This window comes from Cydia strobilella, chromosome Z, assembly GCF_947568885.1.
Source record: "Cydia strobilella chromosome Z, ilCydStro3.1, whole genome shotgun sequence".
In the NCBI taxonomy this organism is placed as follows: Eukaryota; Metazoa; Arthropoda; class Insecta; order Lepidoptera; family Tortricidae; genus Cydia; species Cydia strobilella.
The window spans coordinates 25,396,092-25,421,544 of record NC_086068.1 but is presented as its reverse complement, the minus strand read 5'-3'; the positions used below and the strand labels follow the sequence as shown (position 1 = coordinate 25,421,544).

At 36.8% G+C, this 25,453-nt stretch overlaps 1 protein-coding gene and 1 long non-coding RNA gene across 2 annotated transcripts in view; one reads left to right on the top strand and one right to left on the bottom strand.

Moving 5' to 3' along the window:
* LOC134754357 (DNA-binding protein D-ETS-3) overlaps positions 1-25,453 on the top strand; it is a 130,348-nt gene that overhangs the window by 101,939 nt on the left and 2,956 nt on the right. The window contains exon 6 of the mRNA XM_063690651.1: positions 17,233-17,280. Coding sequence (XP_063546721.1) covers positions 17,233-17,280 — 48 coding nt within the window. The remainder of the gene's footprint in view (positions 1-17,232; positions 17,281-25,453) is intronic.
* The window catches only part of LOC134754498 (uncharacterized), a 95,482-nt gene continuing 91,180 nt past the window's right edge, over positions 21,152-25,453 (bottom strand). Inside the window, exon 2 of the long non-coding RNA XR_010128901.1 lies at positions 21,152-21,386. This is a non-coding gene — a long non-coding RNA (uncharacterized LOC134754498). The remainder of the gene's footprint in view (positions 21,387-25,453) is intronic.

Here is a 25,453-nt window from a genome sequence, read left to right as displayed (position 1 = left end):
TTCGATCGCAAATTGAAAACGTAATCACTTTCCAGAATTCTATTTGCGAGTTCACGGGATATAACTTGATTTGTGACGTTATGTACAGGTGTCGAATAGTTTTTTATTTCAATAAACTTCTAGGCTAGTTTTCAAGAATAAAACAGGATTTTGAACTTGTTTTGATTACTTATAGGTAAAGTGTGGGCACGAAAAAATCCGGTCATGCATGATATGGTAATTCTTTTAAATTAAATGAATATCGATTTCAAGCAGCACTTTTTTGTAATAATTAGTGGATATCAAACTGCATTATAAGAGTACAATCGGTATATGTATAACCAAAGATAGATATAACTCCGTAATAGATGGATACAGTCTAAGGAAAAAACGTGCCTCGAAAATCACGAAAATTTGATACTCGATCAGAGGGCGCCACTAGTTTTGGCCTACTCTCGTATAGAGGGCGTTGACGGTTTCGTTTGTTATTTATAATTTTAACGCATATCGGTGAAAGAACATGGGTCAAAATCGTATAAAAATAATTAATGCAAATAAAAAAATACATTTATCCATATTTGAATACATTTTAACGTAGTCGAGTATAATCTGTGTATTATGACTTCATATGAAACACTACAACCTTACTCTTTTCAACGTTGTATAGTCTATGGTACTTCCGACTCAAGCATAAGAATTTTATCGATACGGTTTAGTCAATTATAAAAATTTTGAAAATAGAACTTCATACATTTCAGTAAAATATTTCTTGTTTAAGGAGACTCGATTCAATGCAAATTAGCCTACTTAAACACGCTGCTGCGTCGCATCTGCTTTGTGGTTGGCCAACAATTGCTTCATAAGTCATAAACGCGCATGTGACACCCTTCATATAGCAACATCCATATCCTACGATAACCGCTTAGCGTTGCTTGTTAGTCTCCATAGGCTACGGTGGCCACAATCGAGTAAAACAATTGTCTTAAAATTGAATTTAGCGCGGAGCAGGTACCAGGGCCTCATGAGTTACGAGGAGGTGTCGTTGACCAACCCGCCGGGGGCGCCGGGCCCGGCGGCCGGGGCGCGTACGAGTATGAAGGTATCGCGGGCTGCGGGAGCTCGCGTGTCTTAGCTGTATACTTTTGGTTTGTTTACCTAAGTATATGATTCTACTAGTTGAAAGTATTATTTTTTTATCTCGTAGAAAAAATATTGTATACAATAGTGATATAATCAAGCTTTTCAATCTCGTACCTTAACTTAAGCAACTCAGCAAGCTTCGTTGCTTAAACACGGTACTCGACTGAAAAGCTCTCTATTATATCACGATTGTATAAAATACTATTTTATAAATCTTTATTTTTAGTATTAAAGTATGTCGATAGATGGCAGTGAATTTACAGCTGTTACAAAATTTACTATGACAGTGCCGCTCTATCTTATTATATCCTCTTTGGTATAACGTTGGGTTGCCTATGACTTTTAGCATTATAGGTATGGTACACCGTGCCTATATTCTTTTGAACAGCGTTTTCTAATAATCGAATCCTGTAGTCCATCTGATAAAAGAACAACCGACACATAGACTGTGAGACCTATGTGTTGGATGATGTTGGACGTTCTGTGTATACTATGTTTTGAAAAGATGTGTCCCGCCGAGTTTCTTGCCGGTCTCTTGTAGGAGGGAATTAAATCTTCTCTGGTCAGAGGTGTAAGGTTAGAGCCGGCGTAGCTTTGTTCCGTATATATTTACTTGAAAATAGTTGTATTGTATGTATAACTAGCCTTATGAACCGATTTTGCATGTACAACCAACCTTCAAGTTTATAGTTTATTATGATTCTTTATTTTTGGATGTGGGTATTTTTGCACATTGTAGCTTTTCTTCAGTCACCCGTTGACCACGAACGCTGACGGGTTCGAAACGTCGGGATGTAGTATAAATTCAATATACGCGGTATAATCCGTTTTCATAGTTTTATTTCTTGCTTTGTGAAGTTTGTATTTTTCTATTCAAAAATATTTATACATCGTTTACCTTACCAATCTTACCATCATCGCGAGAAAAATAATACGTTACAAAACTTATCAGGTACTTAGTGATTTTTTTTGCTAACATCGCAGCGTTGAGCGTGCAACCGTACACTCCCGGAGTGTGCGTTCCACGTGCCCCTCGAGTTAAAATCACAGAAATAATTCATCCAAGAATCATCAATTTCGCATCAATAATAATGATATACGTGACGTTGTCTAACATTAACTCTCTGTTACATAAACGGGTATCTATTTGCCGTACTATGCAGCGCCACACGTTTACATTAAAATTTTAAAACGACAGCTATTCTTAACTTAATCCTCGTTCTTTCGTTTCGTCGATTTACAGTGCGCTTAGATATTCCGCAGCACATTTTATCGCTAGGCACAACATGCACGAGAATGCAATTGTAAGCAACTTGTCCATGTCTTACTAGATTTCAACTCAGTTACAACGTAAACAAAGATAAGTATGAATTTCGCAAATAAATTCGTAGCAATTGCTGACAACGATTGTGATAGATCTTTTCAGTCATTCTTACTTATGTAAGAAGCTTCGGGAATCCGCTTCGCATTGGCTTCACTTGCAATTCGCTCCCACATAAAAGTAGTCATTTATCATAATCATCTCGATTATATCGCGCCTCGCCCCTCCAACGGAGCCATTTAACCACCCTCGATTTAACTGTGATTGTGAACATTTTTGATTCCAAACGTGTCTTTTGTTAGAAGCTTAGTCACGGCTACGCTAGGCATTTTGAGTGGTTACAAATTCATTTTTTATCTAGTAAATGATGATGTGACAGCTAGATGAGCACTGACTTCTCTTTTTTTTTAATTACCTACTGCGTATTAGCGCATAAAAAGCGTATGAAAAGTATACTTTTATATTTCAATATCGTAATCGAGGTTTGCGTTACACCTCAGTAACACAGTGGGATTACTGATTATACACAAAGCCGGTAATCCGGGTCGAGGTCTGTATCGTGATTTTCTCATAATAATATGGTGAGCTATTAAGAGTCCCCGGCAAGCTCGGCCGAATTTCACTTTTCCATACAAACGGAAATTCGTTCTCTTTTTAAAACTAGGTGTTGGATTGCACATACAATGACATGAAGTACATCTAGGTCTCTAATTAGTTTATATAGCTCTAGTATATAACATACAAAATAGAGCAAACACAAGTTTTGTATGAAAAACAAATTCGCTGTATTTTTTAAACCATGGGATTTGAAGCTACCTAAACTAATTACAGACCTAGATATACCTTATCCTATTGTAAGTACAGTTTCAGAGCAATCTAGCTAGTTGTTTTAAAATGAGAGCGTAACTATGTTTGTATGGAGAACCAAGCTTGCCGGGGACTCTTAAGGTATTGTAAGCTATTTGAATATTTGAAATCAACACTCGTTTATTTAAAAAAAAATCTTAGCAACACTATTTTAAGTGAAAGCATTGCGAAAAAGTTGCATTAATTCATGTTAACTAAGTGGTCTCAGTAAATAGCATTCCTCACTTATTAAGTCGTCAGTTGGCGAAATGGGGTAAAAAGAAATGTAATGTGTGTTTTACTCGTATGAAAATGTAGAGCAGCCACACTGACGCGCTCGCGTCACGTCATTATTAGCGTGAGATGTTGACCAGCCGAAAGCAAATAGGTATTACCTGTTTAGGGTTCCGTAGTCAACTAAGAACCCTTATAGTTTTGCCATGTCCGTCTGTCTGTCCGTGCGCGGCTTTGCTCCGTGATGGTTAGTGCTAGAAAGCTGCAATTTGGCATGAATACATAAATCATGCATGGCGACATAATAGTAAAAAAAACCGTTACGCAAAACCCGGCAAAAAAATCACGTTTGTTGTATGGGAGCCCCACTTAAATATGTATTTTATTCTGTTTTTACTATTTGTTGTTATAGCGGCAACATAAATACATCATCTGTGAAAACTTCAACTGTCTAGCTATCACGGTTCATGAGATACAGACTGGTGACAGTCGGACAGACAGATAGACGGACGGACAGCTGAGTCTCAGTAATAGGGTACCGTTTTTACCCTTTGCGTACGGAACCCTAATAAGAACTACAATTTTTTTTTATAACGGGCTTAAATATGTTAAAATCCAATCGGATCGGGAGCTCAAAAACAATACAGAACGTAATCACGGTCCATATCCCGGTCAATAAGGCGCTAGTCGCTATTGTTGGCCGTAAACTCTTACTTTCTAGAGTATATATCTGCTTAACGGTTCAACAAAAAATTATGAAAAAAATATATATTAATCTCCATTTCATGTACAACATTCCTAACGTTTGACTTCTTCCCTATGACTTATAGTTTCTCCATAAAAGGAACATTACGACAGGTCGTTTTGCGATTAAATTTGCTTATATCTCCTAAACGGTTTATTCGATTAAAGTTATTTTTAACCTAAAATAAATGTTTTAACAGGCACTACAAATGCAACGTTTCATAATGTTAAAAAATAATATTTTTTTTAAAGAAATCGAATATTATTCAACATTTCGTGCATATGCAGCTCGAAAAAAGCGTGGCCGGCAGTCGTGTGCTAGCTTTGAGACGAGGAGGCTGTGTCGCTCGTCGCTCCGTGCCTTCCTTTTACTCTGTATGCTCGTGCTGAGCCCAAGTGCAATAAAATTGCAGTTATTGTGGCCAAAGACTAAATAACTGCAGAAAGTTGATTTGATTCTGACGCGCTTTAGCGCGCCTAACACGGTGTTTCGCAGCCTATTATAACGAAAATAATGACAATATTTCCACTTATGTTTGAGAAAGCTTCATTTGAAATATAAAAATAAAAGTTTTCTAACATGCGCGGACATATTGCCATTTTTACGTTTTGAATAAAGTTCGATTCCTAACAAAACAATAATTAATTGATAAATATAAGCTATCAATTTACGTTGTATATAGATATTTATTTATTCATTTTTAAGTTTTTTTTTTTTTAATTGTGTTGCAAGATTGGGTAATCTCCAATTGATTGGTGGTGGTTATTGATGAAAACGAACAGTGACAAGTAAGAGTCAATTGATATTCTTTTATAAGCTAATCATAAATGAAAGTAGGCATAATCCAAATATAAACTATTTATAAATCGTGACCCTAACAATTGATTAAGGGGCCGTAGTCGATTTTGGAGCAAAAATTTTAAATTGATAGATTTAGTCGTTGAAATTATACACGTTTTGTTACGTAATATCTAAATAACAAGTATTGGTTTATATTAGCACGTCTTCTCATCTTGCCTTTTAATAATCAGGTCGCGAGCGTGCGTCACCGGTAATATATGAAAAGAAGGGGTAGTTTTTAAAAATTCATCAAAAATTTATGGTGGTAAATTATACAAATTGATGTATATGAATAGTTTCAGCAAATGTAGTAGATTGTTTAAGTATCAAAATTTTGTTGAAATTAAGTCGATTTTCAGAGAAATTGTCACTTGTTTTGAAGTAATTTCTGGAGAAAATTGATTTCGTCTAACTTTCATTTACACTACTTCAAAGTCATAATAATAAAAATGTAGTCTGATAAACGTCAAGTACAGGATATGTGTAATACAAAATTACCATGTTTAGCCGTCCAAACTTTACGAAATTTACAAATAAGACCGACAAAATCAGTGCTTTACGCGCGTTTACCTAAACGTCCATCAAAAAAGCCAACATTACTAATTTAGTGAGTCTGTTTTCAAAAAATTGATCTGATAAAAGGTAAGATAAGAAGACGTGCTAATAGAAACCAGTACTTGTTATTTCAATTAGGTAACAAACGGTGTACAATTTCACCGACTAAATCTATCAATTTTACATTTTTGCGACTAAAATCGACACCGGCCTCTTAAGCCGTTTAGTAAAAAGGCCAAAACGGCCTGTCGTATTTTTTTTTGGCGAAACTATAAATTAAGGCGAAAGGAAAAAATCAAACGTACTACTTATAACTATTATACCACCGCAACGATAATACGAGTACCTATGCTATAATGTAATAGTTAGTTCGTATTTTACAAATGTTTTCTTGTTCAGATACGAATAGACTTTGCATTTCGTGGAGGTGGTAAATTATTATAATGGTAAATAATACCTCTTTAATTCAGAAACTATATACTTACTTACTGTTACGGTCTAGAGCGTATTTCTTCTAAATGGGTAAACAAAAAAATTATGAAAAAAATATATAGCTATGAATCTTTATTTATTGTTCAACAGTTGTAACATTTAATATTTTTCTTGAAATTTATAGTTTCACCGTAATAAAAATAATACAACGGGCCATTTTGCGGCTAACTTTGGTTATTTCTACTTAACGGCTAAATCAATTAAAATTATTTTTAAGCTAACAATAATGTTTTAAGAGCTGACGGTCTTTCCACCGCGATAGAACCGACCGACGATTTGTTTTATTAACAATATCATCTAAATTCTAAACTACCATCTGACAAAGTATAATGAAATGGGATGCGATGACTGAAAAGATTTTTCTTACATGTTCATGTGACCAGCTGACCTTCCACCGAGATACAACCGGCTGACGATTTTTTTATTCGCATTAGCATATAAACTATCATCTGACAAAGTATCATGCGGGAGGCGATGACAATTTTTTTTTGCTTTTTTTTGCTGGCTGCCATTCCTCAACCCACCAACGGAGCGGCAGCTGACGTCCACGGGGGTTCATCATACATAGCCGTTAACCACTATATCGGAGTTATTATGGCCAAAAAATAAAAAACTGCAGAGCGCTGATTTGGTTGTGGCGCGCTTGTAATAAAAATTTCCCACAATGATATTCCCACGTAATGTTTGAGAAAACTTCGAACTTACGAAAAATAATACTAGTTTAACACTAGTTCCCAAAATTTTATATGTAGGTAGACTAGGTAGTAGGTACTTAATTTTATAAGTTAACTATTAATGGCATTATTTATATTTATTTATTACCTACGGATAAAAAATGACTATAAAATAACCCGACTACACCTCCGGACTATATCTCCGGTGTTGCAGGCATCCATAGTTACCGTAGAACTGCTTACCATCAGGCGGGCCGTATGCTTGATTGCCACCGACGTGGTATAAAAAAAACACACTACGCCTCAATTTTACATACCAAGCTCTAGCTATAAATTTTAATCAGTCGAATTGACTTAGGTATGTATTTGTAAGAAACAGATAAAACACAAATTAACTAATTGAGGCTTAAAAACTGTAATAGATGTCATATATTAAAGAAAAAGTGACGAAGCCCTCCAGTGGTGAAGGCCGGATTCGAACCGGCGTCTAGCTATCGCGGCTAACGCCATGAACCCCTAGGCCACCCCGCCACACACACACACACTGCACACTGGAGGGCTTCGTCACTTTTTCTTTAATATATGACATCTATTACAGTTTTTAATTTCTATATAGTAGTATGACTACTTAAAAAAAAAAACATCAAAATATTTTAATAAAATAATTTGATTTGTTCCCAAACTTGTTAATTGAGGCTTGCTAAGTATAATGCATAAGGGAATATATTTTATTATAATTTACGACCTCCACTAAACGCATGATCTACTCATACTCAAACGACAAAATATCTGCAAAAGATACACAAATACGAGTATAGCGCCAACCGCGCGCCTCTGGGCTGTAGCTTATTCTTTGAACCTCGTTGTGGTAAATTCACGTACGATCGCAGTGAGCGGGGTGCGGGTACAGAGACTCTGAGACGCTCAAGGACACATCAGCGACTATCGTCTTAAAACCCAGTCAAAGGGTCAAATTTCTTATTCAGGCTCACAGACCTACAATGTACAAATTGTCTGTCAAATATCAAGTGCGTCGAAAATCAGAATGATGTCCAGTGTCATTGGACGTGTCGAATTTAGAAATAATATGAGATTGCGTAAATTATTTGCTTTTGCAACATATATTCCATGACTAGCTGTTGCGCGCGACTTTTGTATAGGATTTGTATGTTGGTGGTTATCTAATCTACATGAGCATAGAACATTATGCAGCAAAAGATAGCAATGCAAGGGGACGGTTAATCATTATTTTGTTAATAATTTCACAACGCATGAGATTTGTCTGTCACACCCTGCGAAGTTTGAAGCCCCTAACTATCAACTAAACCACGCTAAAAACTAAAATAAAACTAGTCCACTATTTAAAAAAAAATTCTCTCCCGCGCGATGCAAACTTTAAACCTTTTTTTCACCAACTTAGGGAACTAATTTTCAAAAACGGTGATATCAGTTTTCCTCTATTCGAATAGACCAGACGAAAATAGAAATAGAAACTCGTACCACAAATAAACTTCTTTCCCCTTTTGAACCCCCTTAGGGGTTGAATTATCAAGAACAATAAAGTAACTTTTTTGTAATCTTATATGTATTATGCCTTTCTAAGAAGTTTTAAAGCATTTGTAATGGATTCAAACTTTCGACCTCTATTAAATTTATCCCCTTTTAGGGGATGAATTTTTTAAAACGCTGAATTTTCTTTTATTCTAAAAATATGCCCATATACAAAGCTTCAAGTCTCGCACTCATAAAAATGATTGACCTCCATACAAATTGTCAACCCCTTTTTCACTACCTTGGGGGATGAATTTTCAAAAACGATGAAATTTGTTTTCTTCTTTTTTAATAACGCGCCTACGAAGTTTTAACTTCCTAACTTAAATAAAATCTTAATCCTCATACAAACTATCAACCCCTTATTACTTTTAGGGGATGAATTTTTAAAAAACCGGCCAAGTGCGAGTCGGACTCGTGCACGAAGGGTTCCGTACCATTACGAAAACAAAAAACAGCAAAAAAAAATCACGTTTGTTGTATGGGAGCCCCATTTAAATATTTATATTATTCTGTTTTTAGTATTTGTTGTTATAGCGGCAACAGAAATACATCATCTGTGAAAATTTCAACTGTCTAGCTATCACGGTTCATGAGATACAGCCTGGTGACAGACAGACAGACAGACGGACAGACGGACAAACGGACAGACGGACAGACGGACGGACAGACGGACGGACAGACGGACAGCGGAGTCTTAGTAATAGGGTCCCGTTTTTACCCTTTGGGTACGGAACCCTAAAAACGCTGAAATTACTTTTCTTGAATTCTAATAATATGCCTTGTTACAAAGATTTAAGTCCCGCGCTCACAATAATGTTTGATCTAAATACAAGTTTTCAACCTAAAGGGTTTATTTGGCACCCTGTCACCTTGGAGGATGAGTTTTGAAAAACGCTGAAATCAGCTTTCTTCTCTTTTAATGAAATACCTTTACAAAGTTTCAAGTTCCTAGCTTAAAATAAAATTTGAACTCCTTACAAACTTTCAACCCCTATTTAGCCCTTTAAGGAGATGAATTTTTAACTTTAAGGGATCAACCCTTTTTCAAAAACGTTAAAATCACTTTTTTTGTAAATTGGCTATTATGCCTTTCTAAGAAGTTTTCATTTGAATCTATTACAAATCCTTAACATAAAATTTGAACCCTACACAAACTTTCAACCCCTTTCTAACCCTTTTAGGAGATTAATTTTTAAAAAGGCTCAAATAACTTTTCTTGAGTTTTGAATGATTCACGGTTAGTTTCACTAGACTTATATTGACCGGGATATAGACCGTGATTACCTTTTGTATTATTTGTGAGCTCCCGATATTCGATTTCGATATTGTCGAAATATCGGGAGCTCACAAATAATACAAAAGGTAATCACGGTCTATATCCTGGTCAATATAAGTCTAGTAACTTTTCTTGTATTCTAATAATATGACTTTTTAAAAATTCATCCCCTAAGGCGGTGAAAAAGGGTGGAAAGTTTGTATGGAGATCAAACATTATTTTGAGTGCGGGACTCAAATGTTTGTATAAAGGCTGAAATAACTTTTCTTGTATTCTAATAATATGCCTTTATACAAAGATTCAAGTCCCGCACTCAAAAGAATGTTTGATCTTCATACAAACTTTCACCCCCTTTTTACCGCCTTAGGGGATGAATTTTCAAAAACGCTGTAATAAGTTTTCTGCTCTTTTAATTAAATATATTTATACGAAGGTCCAAGTACCTAGTTTAAAATTAAATTGGGACCCCTAAAAACTATCAACGCACTTTTGACCACTTTAGGGGATAAATTTTTAAAAACGCTAAAGTTACTTTTCTTTTATTCTAATAATAATTATGTCTTTATACAAAGATTCAAGTCCCGCACTTAAAAAAATGTTTAACCGCCATACAAACTGTAGAGGTAGGGTGTTATGTAGTAAAACAACCAAGTTCGGATAGCTTATGCATGCTTTAATATTCGACACAGCGGTTTATATACTGTTCCGTTGTCAACCTATACTCGTATCTAGATACTTATATGTAACTTATGTACTAACTTACCACCATACACCTCCCATCGCAAACAAAAAAAATACAGTTACAATAGTTTTTATGTTTAGTTTTCAACCCCTTTAACCACCACCACCAGAGATGGATTTTCACAAACACTAAAATTAGATTTTTTTCTCCTTTAATGAAATACTTTTTAACGAAGTTGCAAATTCCTACCTTAAAATTAAATTTTAACCCTATACAAATTTTTAGCCCCTTTTTAACCCTTTTAAGAGATGAATTTTTAAAAATGCTGAAATTACTTTCCTTGTATTTTAATAATATACCCTTATACAAAGATTCAAGTCCCGCACTCACAAAAATATTTGATCCCCATACAAACTTTCAACTCCTTTTTAACTGTTTAAGGGGATGAAGTTTTAAAAACGTTGGAATCACTTTTCTTTTATTTTAATAATATGCCTTTATAGAAAGATTCCAGTACCGCACTCACAAAAATGTTTGTGCTCCATACAAACTTTCAACCCCTTTACCAATAGTGAGTATGAGTATTTGATTGTTATCGTAGGCGCCTATATTCCTATATAGGAAATATGTAAGCTTGGTATGCGCTGTTTTTAACGCAGGTCTAGAATGTAACGTTAATGTAATTCTACATCTGTGGATTTAGATTTACTACTTCAATTGTACGGTTTAACTTTCCTCGAAAACCCCTTGGCACATGAAGAATAAAGAAATAATTTTCACTTGGAGTATCTTATACCTACTATTCTCGACCGAAAATTGCATAGCATTTGCACCATAATAACAAAGTGTATTTTTAATCCGTAGTAAATATCGCTTATTTAAGTGATTTTATTTTCTAAATGCGTTATTTTTTCTTGACCATCAAATGTTCACAACCCCAGAACTAGAGTGTCGTTACAAATACATCGGCCCCGCCGCCGCCGCCGAAAATTCGTCACAAACACCCCACTTTACAATCCGAGAGCTAATTCAAGTGTCGTTAAAAATTACTATTTTATTATAACATTAACAAAGGCGCAAACTGTCGTTAGGGGAACGCTTTTGTTTCAATTTCATTGTATTGATAATTTGCATAGAAACCGCCGCTATTAGCGCGTGTATTACGCTTTTAATAAATATGATAAAGGAGAACGTTTATGATCTCGAATGTAAAAAAACCGGGCAAGCACAATTACATTTTACAACTTGGGTCTATTATACGGAGTATTTAATTGAATATACCTTGGTCAGTGACTACAAAAAATATCTTGGTACATATTTTGAAGTTGTAAAACTTATTTTGTAGAAAGTACCTAAATCTTCTACGATCATCGCAGTGAGGCTTATCTTATCATTCTAATAGGCCTGTCCCGTAAAGTTTTTTTACATGAACACATTAAGATAAAAAAACTTTCTGATGAACTAAAATATTTTATCTGTAGGTAACTATGTTATTAATATAACGCTTGACTAGTGATTAATTTCTAAATAAACCATTTTGATACACACATATACACATACTGCACCCTAATGCAAAAATGAAGAAATTGTTATTTGCGAAACTTTTGATTGATTTGCCACTAATATATCGTATTCGCAGAATAAATAGTAAAAATATATCACAGTCATAACAAGGTCCAAGATTCCAAAGAAGAAGGTAAAATCATTACTAAGACCTCAAATTGGCGACAGAATATGATCAAAATATATACATAAAAAAAGAAATAAAGTGGCTCCTTCTTTCATACAAAATCGAAATAGCATGATATGAAAATATTAAAACCCATATAATTTTGCCAAACTTTTACAAAGGGTTTTATGTTTAGCATTATCAGAAGTGGAATTTAATGACATTCCTGAAATTATGGAATAATTAACTAGTGAAATGAAAAATATTGGTGTCAGGTGCAAATATATCCGAATATGGTGCTCGCAAGATTTTATATGGGACTTGAAGGAAAAATATTGCTCCTGCTCACATTACAAAATAAAATAATTGATAAATGTTGTAAATAAAGGCTTAAGAGTACCTATACCACATGATATATTAAAATATGAAAGTTAATAAACCAGAAATACCTACCAAAGTCAGCATTATTAATCACTAGCGACCCGCCCCGGCTTTGCACGGGTAGTTCAAATAATTTACCCATAACCTTTACAAATTATAAATACCTTCCTCTGAAATCAGTATCTATTAAAAAAACGGCATTAAAATCCGTTGCGTAGTTTTAAAAATCTAATCATACATAGGGACAGACAGACAGCAGGAAGCGATTTTATTGTATACTATGTAGTGATTAAGCCCTGCTAAGCCGAAAGGCGCTAAGTTTGAGATACGCCTTTTAGTCGTATATTGACATGGCTGTAACTGGCTAGAAATGGTCGAAATCTTTTTTATAGAATTTTGAAAGCAACAAGATCTTAAGTTCATCTTTTGAACTCGTTTCGGAGTTAGCGCTTTTACGCTTAATAAAACTGCTTAGTAACTGTCGATATTGTTATTTCTCTGAAAATTGTGATACGGCTAAACCACATTGTCCCTACGTGTTATAATGGACTTTAAAGTCTTTCATATTAAGAATCACATCGCACTTAGACATTACGTTACACATTCAAAACGATAATTTAATTGCTTGTTTCGTTTGCGACAGGAAGCAAATAGGTTTTGTGGTGTTAAAGTAAGGAAGTATTATGTATATAAGTATTATATATATAAGTATTATGTATATATTTTAAATGTGTATCGGTATTAGGGTAAGTTTTACAGCATTACTTCTCCAGTTTCTCATTTGCATGGTGGTTATATTGATTTTAAACTTCGCAATCTACTTTATTAAAGCTAGTTAAACATGCAATTAACCGCACGTCATTGTAATATGTTGACTAAGATCGAAAGTGTTTTCGTAGTACAGGTAGGTATAACAAATTCATAATTAATGTGTTAGTATTTAAATGTTAAAACCAAAAAAAATATGATAGATAACTTTTATTAGTGGCAAGACTACACGCACAACCCAATACAAACCTTACCGGTTGTCACCACGACCTTATATTAGGTCAGTTTTGACATTAGCTTTTGAACAAAGTAGTTTCGTTAATGAATCAATTAAGGCTAACATTGTAGGCGCAAAATTCTTGAAATTAGACAAACTACAGCCACCTCCAAGAAAAAGAAATAGTCCCAGTGGAATTCATTACCATTAAATGTACAAAAAATAAATATATTTTAAAATTGTTTAATCCCTGCTAATAGGATGTCTTTTTGGCGGGGTTTTTTTTTATTACCAACCATCATAGTCATAGTCATAGTCATAGTCATTTATTTTATAAAGCCAATTTACAAGTCAGTTGCTGAATAACATCAAATTACTATACAGTAAAGTTCATCGATTAAGTTACATCATATTAAAATAACAGTAAAATAACTTACATTAAAAATTACAATAATTCATTAAGTACATAAATAGTAAAGTCACAAATTCATTGAAATTATTATAACATCCATAATAGCAATATAAAAATAATAAAATTCAGCATGATTAATATATAACTATATGTATCTAATTAGAAGCGTAAAAGGACTAGCTGCCATTATACATTAAAAATTCATTGTAATTATAGAACGAGCGCTCAATAAGCCAGTGTTTTAGACGGCGTTTAAAGCTATGCAGACTTGTAGCCTCAGTGACAATGCTTGGCAACTTGTTGTAGACCGTTGGGCCCATCACGTGAGTTAGCTTGGACGACTTCGCAAGTTTGCGGCTAATACCCACGAGCTTGCGTGCGTTTCGCGTATTGTACTTGTGTACCATTGCGTTCGTTTTATAGGACGTAAGGTGTTCACGCACGTACACAGCCACTTGCATAAATACTACTGCGGGTAATGTGAGAATGCCTAGTTTTTTGAACAGGAGCTTCGCCGGAGCATTTAGCGGCACTCGTGAGATGATGCGCATGGCACGTTTCTGGAGGCGAAAAACTCTCTCCCACTCAGCGCAGCGCCCCCAGAGCTCCGCCCCGTACTGTATTAGAGAGTGAACTGTAGCAAAATAACATGTACGGGCTACCTCCGGAGTCACAGACTTGACGACTTGACTTAGGGCGAAACACGCGCTGCCTACTTTCCCGCACAGTTTGTCAACATGACGATCCCACTTCAAGCCCGAGTCTATTTCAAAGCCCAGGAAAGCTGAGCTAGTAGTTTGATCGAGTAGCGTTTCTTCGATTCTTATTGCCAGCGGCGCTGCCTGACGACCTGATAAATCAAATTGCATGAAATGCGTCTTCCGTAGGTTAAGAGCCAAGCCATTGGTTCTAAACCAATGGGCAAGCTGCGCCGCTGCTTCGTTTAACGCCTTCTCGACGCCATCGACATTTGGAGCAGTAACAATTGCAGCAACGTCGTCAGCATACATTAATACCTCGCCAGCTTTTATAGCGTCTGGCAGGTCGTTTAAGAGCTGCGAAAAAAGCAAATTAGAAACTGACGATCCTTGCGCAACCCCCATCTGTGCGCCCAATGGATCCGACCTCACTTTTCCACCATCACTTACCACAACTTGTGTCCTATTCTGGAGTAGGCTCGTGAACAAGGACAACGATTTGTCGTGAATGCCATAGTGGCGCAGCTAGCCTGTAAGCACTGCATGGTCGGCCACATAGAATGCCTTCGAGAGGTCGCAGCACAAGACGGCGACTTGCTGCTTACTCTCTCTGGCAGCTACTATGCGCCGTACCAGTTCACGGGACAGAGATGTAGTGGATCGGCCCTCACGGTACGCATACTGTCTCTCAGATAGACTATTAGTCTCTTTTAGGAACTGAGAGAGACGGGAACTTAGGCCATGCTCGAATATTTTAGCTATCGCCGGGATTATTGATACCGGTCTATAGCCATCCATATCCCCTCTGCTACCCTTCCCTTTGAAGATAGGAGCGACCTTACTTATTTTGAGCGGATCTGGGTAAGTGCCTTCTTTTATGCAGCGATTAAAGAGTTCTGCCATCGCAAAAGCTAATGGGATTGGCGCAAGCCTTACCAGCTTCATGCTTACTCCATAAACGTCCTTTGAAGCCTTAGGTGGAATGCATGAAGAAACTAGCCGGTGTACCTCATCCGCTGTAAAAAGGCGGAGGGTAAACAAGTAGTTCGCGGCGGCGGCGGGCCGTGCATCGCGCAGTGGCGCAGGGCGCAGGCAACATCAGCTCGCGGCGCCCCGCACGCCTCCGCCGTACCCAGAAACCTACAATTCATAGCATCTAATGCATGTTTTTTACAACTAAACTTTGTCCCATCATTTTTTAGAACAACGTCTGTCACATCTAAAATAGGGCTGTTATGCTTTCCCCGTTCCTTATTTATAACATTCCACATGGCTTTAGATGTATTAGTGCTAGATTGAATTATATTATTGTAGTGACTAGATTTATTATTTTTAATTAAATTGTCATAATGAATTTTCATGTCATGTATAATTTTATTTATTGAGTTTAATTTGGGTGTGTATTACTAAATTCTATCATGTCGAATAATAAAGACTTATATAATTTCACATCTGTGCTAATCCAAGACGAGTTACGCCTGTCACTTATCGTTCTCATGCGCAAAGGAAAACAGATCTCGAACTGATTAACTATAATATTAATTATAGAAGTCGCAAGTTAAATAGCGTTCGTGTTTTTGGCGAGTATGTAGTTCCAATCAACACTATGTATAGCCTCCGTAAAAATTGGCTGATTAATCACAGAGAAAGACCTAGTGCATATCTTGGAGTTATTTATGTTAGATCTATTACGTAATAATCTTAATTCCCCTTTGATGGCGAGGTGGTCACTTAGATTCGTAGTAACTGGCTTCATAAAGGTATTTATGTCGAATAATATGTATATATATTTGTATGGAGCGGTCTATGACTAAATTAAGGCTAAAAGCAGTATCTCAATGTTTAAGTTCCTCTTTTTTAGCCACATAAAATACGAGAATTTAATGTAAAATCTCGATATGTAAATAATTTCTATGGTCAAAATTATGTATATATAAGTTTAAACATCTTTAAGAAAGTTTGTTTTTAAAGGTGAAAATGTATAATTTACAAAAAGTTGATTTTCTCAAAATTTACTCTGATTGAGATAGCGCCTTTCGGCTTAGCAGGGCATTAGTTCTTGTAAAAAGACTTTACGGAACAAGCCTTACTAGTAGCATGGAATCCACGACATGCACTCCTTTGCAAAACGATAGAAACTTACCGCAGGCCTTTCTATGCAAATTCAGGCAGGTGCAGGTCCCCTTCTCATTATAACTGTTTGAAATGCAATCTATGCACTGTATCGGAGTTTTTTCGTGGGCGGTGTTGTCGGCGCGGTCGCCATGGACACCGTTATCTTTCGACGCGTCTTAGCCTGTGTATCACAGGCGTGAAAAGCAGGATCTAGAGATAACCAAACCATGTCTACAGTATAGGAATGCCAACAAGAGAGACGATGCAATAGCTGGAATAAACTCTAAAAAGTATTTGAGTTCCTACTGAATGACCAGTTCAAAGGTTGCATTATCATTGTAAATTATCAGAGTAATTTGAAAAAATAACCCAGTAATATCACTACTTATGTAGATGGTTTCAGATCAATTAATTCAGAAAGGCAAGCATCAAAATTAGGTGAGGCGATTGTCTAACAAATGAATCATATTAAATTACACGGTTGATACAACAATAAATGCATTTAAATTTAAAAGTGGAAAAATTACTGCCTTGGGTGAGACTTGAACTCACGGCCTCTGGCATCGATCGCAGACGTTTCTGCTTGTCAAAAATTAATAAATGCATTGTTAATATTTTATTTTGTTTGTTCCAGATCCTTATCAAATGTTTGGTCCAACGAGTAGTCGTCTGGCAAATTCAGGTAATTTAAAATACAAAGTACTTGGTATTTTTTGTAAAATGAAAAGACAGATCGTCTAGTACTGCGTACTGGAAATCCAGCCAGCAATCAATCGGCAGCTGTCCAACAGAAACAGGATTTAAGAAATTTCCTTGTTTTTCCTGTAACTAAGTACTGTCTCAGTTGTCTTTCCAGCAATATAAATTTAACTACTTGCAATTAAATTGAAAAAAGAGATTCAGAATACTATCAGATCTAATAGAGCCGTAGGTTCTTGCTATAAAGCTGAACTACGCTCCAAGGATAACGGGATCGGAATTATCGCATTTTTAGTCTGCGCCTAACTCAATTGGCACCTTTTTAACAATTGGAGTTGCATAAAAACAATAAAAACCGGCCAAGTAGGAGTCGGACTTGCGCACCGAGGGTTCCGTACTTTTTAATATTTGTTGTTATAGCGGCGACAGAAATACATCATCTGTGAAAATTTCAACTGTCTAGCTATCACGGTTCATGAGATACAGCCTGGTGACAGACGGACAGACGGACAGCGGAGTCTTAGTAATAGGGTCCCGTTTTTACCTTGGGTAACGGAACCCTAAAAATGATACCTAGCTCGGGCATGGTTGTATAGGTAGTATGGGTTAAAAATAACGACCGAAATCAAATTTCTCATTATTAAATCCCGATAAATTGATATCTGGCAAGGTGAAAGTAGCCAGGGGTGACCTGCAGGCTGACCTCTGAGAAAGTAGGGTGACCAGGTCTCACGCGGAGCGAACACGCGAGATCGCGATAACAAACCCCATTCAAGGGTTTTCAAGCTTAAATGATCCATGAACTGCTTTAGCTCGTTTTCAAGCTTTCACAAACAAACATTGTCCTAAACAGTCGATTTTTATCAAGTAAATATCTTCTCGCCGAAAAATATAAACTGCCCTAAATCAGTAGTATTTTAACTTGTTAAAATACATATATTAAAGTGACACTGTTTGCTAAAACCACTCTTTAAGGTTAAATTGTAAGTAAATCAAATCAAATTGTTCGGCCACATGCAACATAGATCGCCGATAAAGCACAGTACGTGTGGGAACAGTACGCCACGTAACTGTATGCACTATCTCTCTGTAATCGGTACTTAAAATTCCATCAATTTATTTACGAATATAAAAATTCTTATTACACGAACAAAAGGTGTAATATAGCTTGTTTCATAATGTATTTAAGTTTGTAAACCTGTATGAAAGTCAAATGTTAATAGGCTAACGACGACGGTTCGTCGGATAGGGGTGCGGCAGTCACTTATCATGCCACCTTATTTTTATGTAAATTGCGATATTTTATCTATATTAAGTCACATATAATAGAGTTTTAACAAAGGGTGGTATAGATTACTTTTGTAGATAAATGTGTACGTAATAGATTTTAAGTGTTCTTCAATTATTTAATACTGATAAATCTAGATGATATTAATGTTATTTAAATTATAGGTACTTTCAGTTTAATTTCTGAAAGCTCTAAGTTTACTACTCAATACTTTCAAAGAGAATAGAGTGTATAGAGGGTTATTATCATAGTAAATGTTGTAGTCACAGTAAATTTACTGCCATCTTTCGACACAGGATTTAAATAAAAATGAATAAACAATTAATTTTCTAATAAATTACAATTTGTTACAAAATATGCGGCAATGATGTCATTTGCCAAAAGTCATAATCTTATTAGTGTCATAAATAAATATTAGCGGTGGTAATTGCTATAACTGTTTTAAATTTTAGGTATCTATGTCAAACGGTCTCTGAGAAAAACGCATTTAACTGATTTGCAAGACCGAAGTGATCCCATAAGTGTTCCGTTTGTCAAAACAAAGTTTTGCACGGAACACTAAAAAGATCCTGACATTCTGTCTGTATATATATATATATGGATAGGTAAATGTTCTTTTTAGAACGCCATGACTTAGACCCATGTTATTTCACTGATATGTGTTAAAATTGTAAAATATCAAACGGTGTCGCCATCTACACTAGTATAGGCCAAAGATATGGCGCCATCTATTCGAGCATAAATTATTCTTGATTTTCCGAGGTACGTTTTTAGGGTTCTGTACCAAAGGGTAAAAACGGAAACCTATTAATAACACCACTCCGACCGACTCCGACTGTCCGTCTGTCCGTCTGCCTGTCTGTCCGTCTGTCTGTCACCTAGCGGTATCTCATGAACCGTGATAACTAGACAGTAAAAATTTTCACAGATGATGTATTTATGTCGCCGCTATAACAACAAGTACTAAAGAGTACGAAACCCTCGGTGGGCGAGTCCGACTCGCACTTGTCTGGTTTTTTTTTACATTGATACTATTGTACAATTATTTACTTAAACATATAACTTTATTTTTATTACTATGCCCTGAATCAGTTTCCCCGCTCACTGCCTGCAATTTAAACGCATAAAGACAATTAAAGCCACGTGGCAGACCCGAACTATAATTGCTAGTCGAAGTTCCCATGCCCATACCCATGAACGAACTCCCGTACCGTGTAATTTACTTGTCTTGACTTTTCTAACTTTTTCATAACGAAATCGCTCACACGCCGCACGCTCGGGCCTGTTTGCTGTTCACCTACTGCACTGCAATCATCTACGAGTACAATATCATAGTAAAACGTTTGTTATTCTTCGCTTATAACACAAACCTTTACATATTGAAATTTTCACAATATACAATCACTTATATAAATATGAGTAAGTATCTAATAAATGAATAATATGAATATCCCAGGCACCTTACTGTCAGTCACCAAACGCGCATCGCGATCTAACAATAGATCAAAGCGAGTTGCCACTATGAAAATAATGTGCCCCAAGATCGTTGAATCGTCATTGGCTGTTATTGGCGAGAATTAAACTTTTACTTAGCAATAAGTAAAACAAATGAAAAAGGTGTGTTCTTTTAACTTAATTACGATGGTAAACGATCCACTAATGTTCTCTGTATGTGTAGTGTTAGTCCTGCTCACGTCTCTTGAATCATATAGGTATAGATACCTAATAATATATATATATATATCTCTATTCACTTTTGTTTACAAAACCAAAAAGTTTATCTAGGTACCTTACTTACTGCAATAATATGTTACACAACGAAGGCCGCAAAAATATCTGACACGATTTTATTTGTAGAGTCTATGTGTCCATGCACGTTTTGTAAGTCTAGCTGGGTGTAGACTGTAGGGTACATACCAACAAACAAAAACGCTGCGAAAGTACTCCGTCCTAAAAGGTACACTAAAACATTTTTTAGGGTTCCGTACGTAAGGAAAAAACGGAACCCTTATAGGATCACTTTGTTGTCCGTCCGTCTGTTTGTCAAGGCTCCTTATCTCAGGAACGCGTGGAGGTATCGAGTTGAAATTAAAACCATACATATACTAAGGTCTACAGTCCCTTGAAGCTGTGAATAAATGAAACTTCTAAGTAAACGTAAAAAAAGATACGGCCGTTTATGTCGCAAAACACGTATACATATTTTAACACTACAAGTACAGAGGGAAAAATCTCAATCAATAGTACAAATTTGTAAAAAAAAATATATCAAATTTGTACGGAACCCTCAGTCGGCGACTCCGACGCACACTTGTCCGGTTTTTTCTAGTTTTAATTGTATCATGATTGATTTATATATTGCAGCTTTCTAGCACTAACGATCACGGAGCAACGCCGAGGACAGACAAACAGACAGATGGGCATGGCAAAACAAGTTCCTAGTTGACTACGTAACCCTAAAAAACCGGCCAAGTGCGAGTCGGACTCGCGCACCTAGGGTTCCGTACATTACATAATTTTAACAATGTATTTTTTATGTGAAACGTGAGTGAAAGGTAAATTGCGGTTTACGATTTATGACGTTTTAAAAAAAACTACTTACTAGAACTCGTTCAAACCAATTTTCGGTGGAAGTTTGCATGGTAATGTACATCATATATTTTTTTCAGTTTTATCATTCTCTTATTTTAGAAGTTACAGAGGGGACGACACACATTTTACCACTTTGGAAGTGTCTCTCGCGCAAACTATTCAGTTTAGAAAAAAAATATATTAAAAACCTCAATATCATTTTTGAAGACCTAACACTATACCCCACGCGTATGGGTTTAATATTTTTTTTTTTTTAGTTTCAGTTCCAAGTATAATTTATTGTTTTTTTTTTCTTTTTTTATGTGAAAATCTTAATGCGGTTCACAGAATACATCTACTTACCAAGTTTCAACAGTATAGTTCTTATAGTTTCAGAGAAAAGTGGCTGTGACATACGGACAGACAGACAGACATGACGAATCTATAAGGGTTCCGTTTTTTGCCATTTAGCTACGGAACCCTAAAAAAAGAGTTAATGGGTGTTTTTCAAGACGAAATATACTTTTCAGTAAATACCTATAGTCAAGTCAACCCTTTAGTTTCACCGACTCAAATCGACCCATGTATTAATAAGGGCCTACATATTATATATCTTATAACCATAAATAGATGCGCTGCATTTACAAGTTTCACGATTTTAATACACCATGATGTCACCTGTATAGCCGCTACACCGCACATGTAACTGCCGTTGAATGCGCAAAAAGAAAACGTTGTTACTGGAGAGTATACCTCTACACTTTATTTTTCCATTGTATCAGTGACGTATAAATAGTAAACGTAATACACTGTTCCGCCGGTCGGGCACGGCCCGTTACACTCGACTGGGCCTCCTCGCCAGTCGTGCGGGCTTGAACAAGCCCGCCCAATATCGCGACATGCTCCTACGTCACCCCGAACATAAACCAATGTCGAATACTAAATCTTCTACTTACACGGGCCTTCGATCAAGCGTTACATACTAGCTTATGCTTCACTTTCTACGCCTTCTTTCGGATGGTTATACTCGTATCTGGTAGTTTAATCGGCAACGAGTTTGAATAACACTAACTATTTTGACATCTTACTTATTAGTTATTAAATAGTTGGAATTGAAAATACTATTTTAAGGTAGACCCGGGTATTTCCTTAAACTACGTTTAAAATAGAGCTATATGGGCACTGTGAATCTCATCTCGCGCTTTATGTGGTAGGGCACAGCACAGCGGAAGTCATTCCAGATCTAGAGCAGAGGGGAAGTACCTCCACCTTAGGTACAGAACCATAGTGTTGTGTTCCTGCCGGTGAGTAAGGTTGCCAGAGCTCAACGAAGGTGCGGGGTGTTAGGGTCGATTATTAATGCGCATGTAGCACCTCTGGAGTTGCAGGCGTCAATAGGCTACGGTGACTGCTTACCATCAGGCGTTGTTTTTTTTAATACACATATTACATATTATGATTTATCAAACAAGTACCACTATAAGCAAGGTAACATTTGTCAAAGGTATCTAATCAATGATACACGCAACTTCCTAGTCTGTACTTTTTTGAACAATAATTAATACACCTATTCACGCATAGTTATTGAGTCACTTAGAGAGTTTAACACTGAAAGTTGTGCATAACTATTGTAATAAACCGTCTGCGGCCTGCGCTACGAGTAGCTCACGCTTGGTGGTGCGCTTGCCGACTGCATCTACCACAGCTTGAAGGGGCATTACTGCCATTTTGCACTTCATACTGAGTGCCCGTAAATTATTAGCAAGGGATCCTTTACGCCACTATTTGCTCACTCATTATTTTTTTGCGTAACAAGGAATACTCATTAAAAATGCGGATTAACAACGCTTTTGTATAATAATTATAATTAGCTCCATGCATGAATTTTTTTATTTTTGTAATCATAATTTATATCGTTTGAACACCGGAAAAAATAAAAATACTTTTTTATACTTCACATTATTTTATTAAAATATATTTAAAATTATTATTTTTTTAACAAGCAGAAACGTCTGCGATCGATGCTATTAAGCTTAGAATAAATTTAAAAGTGGAAAAATTACTGCCTTGGGTGAGACTTGAACTCACGGCCTCTGGATCGATACTCCAGCGCTCTGCCAACTGAGCCACCAAGACCTCATCCATAGTCAGCAAATCTTCCCACTATATGGGTCTAGGGGACCCTAGCGACATCTACCGTAAGAGTGTTACACTTCTTAAACGGCCACCGGAGTTCCAAGTCATATTGGAAATTTACCAGTTACGATGTGCTACCCATTCTAAATTAATTTTTTAACAAGCAGAAACGTCTGCGATCGATGCTATTAAGCTTAGAATAAATTTAAAAGTGAAAAAATTACTGCCTTGGGTGAGACTTGAACTCACGGCCTCTGGATCGATACTCCAGCGCTCTGCCAACTGAGCCACCAAGACCTCATCCATAGTCAGCAAATCTTCCCACTATATGGGTCTAGGGGACCCTAGCGACATCTACCGTAAGAGTGTTACACTTCTTAAACGGCCACCGGAGTTCCAAGTCATATTGGAAATTCACCAGTTACGATGTGCTACCCATTCTAAATTAATTGTTTAACAAGCAGAAACGTCTGCGATCGATGCTATTAAGCTTAGAATAAATTTAAAAGTGGAAAAATTACTGCCTTGGGTGAGACTTGAACTCACGGCCTCTGGATCGATACTCCAGCGCTCTGCCAACTGAGCCACCAAGACCTCATCCATACTCAGCAAATCTTCCCACTATATGGGTCTAGGGGACCCTAGCGACATCTACCGTAAGAGTGTTACACTTCTTAAACGGCCACCGGAGTTCCAAGTCATATTGGAAATTCACCAGTTACGATGTGTTACCCATTCTAAATTATTTTTTTAACAAGCAGAAACGTCTGCGATCGATGCTATTAAGGTTAGAATAAATTTAAAAGTGGAAAAATTACTGCCTTGGGTGAGACTTGAACTCACGGCCTCTGGATCGATACTCCAGCGCTCTGCCAACTGAGCCACCAAGACCTCATCCATAGTCAGCAAATCTTCCCACTATATGGGTCTAGGGGACCCTAGCGACATCACCGTAAGAGTGTTACACTTCTTAAACGGCCACCGGAGTTCCAAGTCATATTGGAAATTCACCAGTTACGATGTGCTACCCATTCTAAATTAATTTTTTAACAAGCAGAAACGTCTGCGATCGATGCTATTAAGCTTAGAATAAATTTAAAAGTGGAAAAATTACTGCCTTGGGTGAGACTTGAACTCACGGCCTCTGGATCGATACTCCAGCGCTCTGCCAACTGAGCCACCAAGACCTCATCCATAGTCAGCAAATCTTCCCACTATATGGGTCTAGGGGACCCTAGCGACATCTACCGTAAGAGTGTTACACTTCTTAAACGGCCACCGGAGTTCCAAGTCATATTGGAAATTCACCAGTTACGATGTGCTACCCATTCTAAATTAATTTTTTAACAAGCAGAAACGTCTGCGATCGATGCTATTAAGCTTAGAATAAATTTAAAAGTGGAAAATTACTGCCTTGGGTGAGACTTGAACTCACGGCCTCTGGATCGATACTCCAGCGCTCTGCCAACTGAGTCACCAAGACCTCATCCATAGTCAGCAAATCTTCCCACTATATGGGTCTAGGGGACCCTAGCGACATCTACCGTAAGAGTGTTACACTTCTTAAACGGCCACCGGAGTTCCAAGTCATATTGGAAATTCACCAGTTACGATGTGCTACCCATTCTAAATTAATTTTTTAACAAGCAGAAACGTCTGCGATCGATGCTATTAAGCTTAGAATAAATTTAAAAGTGGAAAAATTACTGCCTTGGGTGAGACTTGAACTCACGGCCTCTGGATCGATACTCCAGCGCTCTGCCAACTGAGCCACCAAGACCTCATCCATAGTCAGCAAATCTTCCCACTATATGGGTCTAGGGGACCCTAGCGACATCTACCGTAAGAGTGTTACACTTCTTAAACGGCCACCGGAGTTCCAAGTCATATTGGAAATTCACCAGTTACGATGTGCTACCCATTCTAAATTAATTTTTTAACAAGCAGAAACGTCTGCGATCGATGCTATTAAGCTTAGAATAAATTTAAAAGTAGGAAAATTACTGCCTTGGGTGAGACTTGAACTCACGGCCTCTGGATCGATACTCCAGCGCTCTGCCAACTGAGCCACCAAGACCTCATCCATCAGATGTCGCTAGGGTCCCCTAGACCCATATAGTGGGAAGATTTGCTGACTATGGATGAGGTCTTGGTGGCTCAG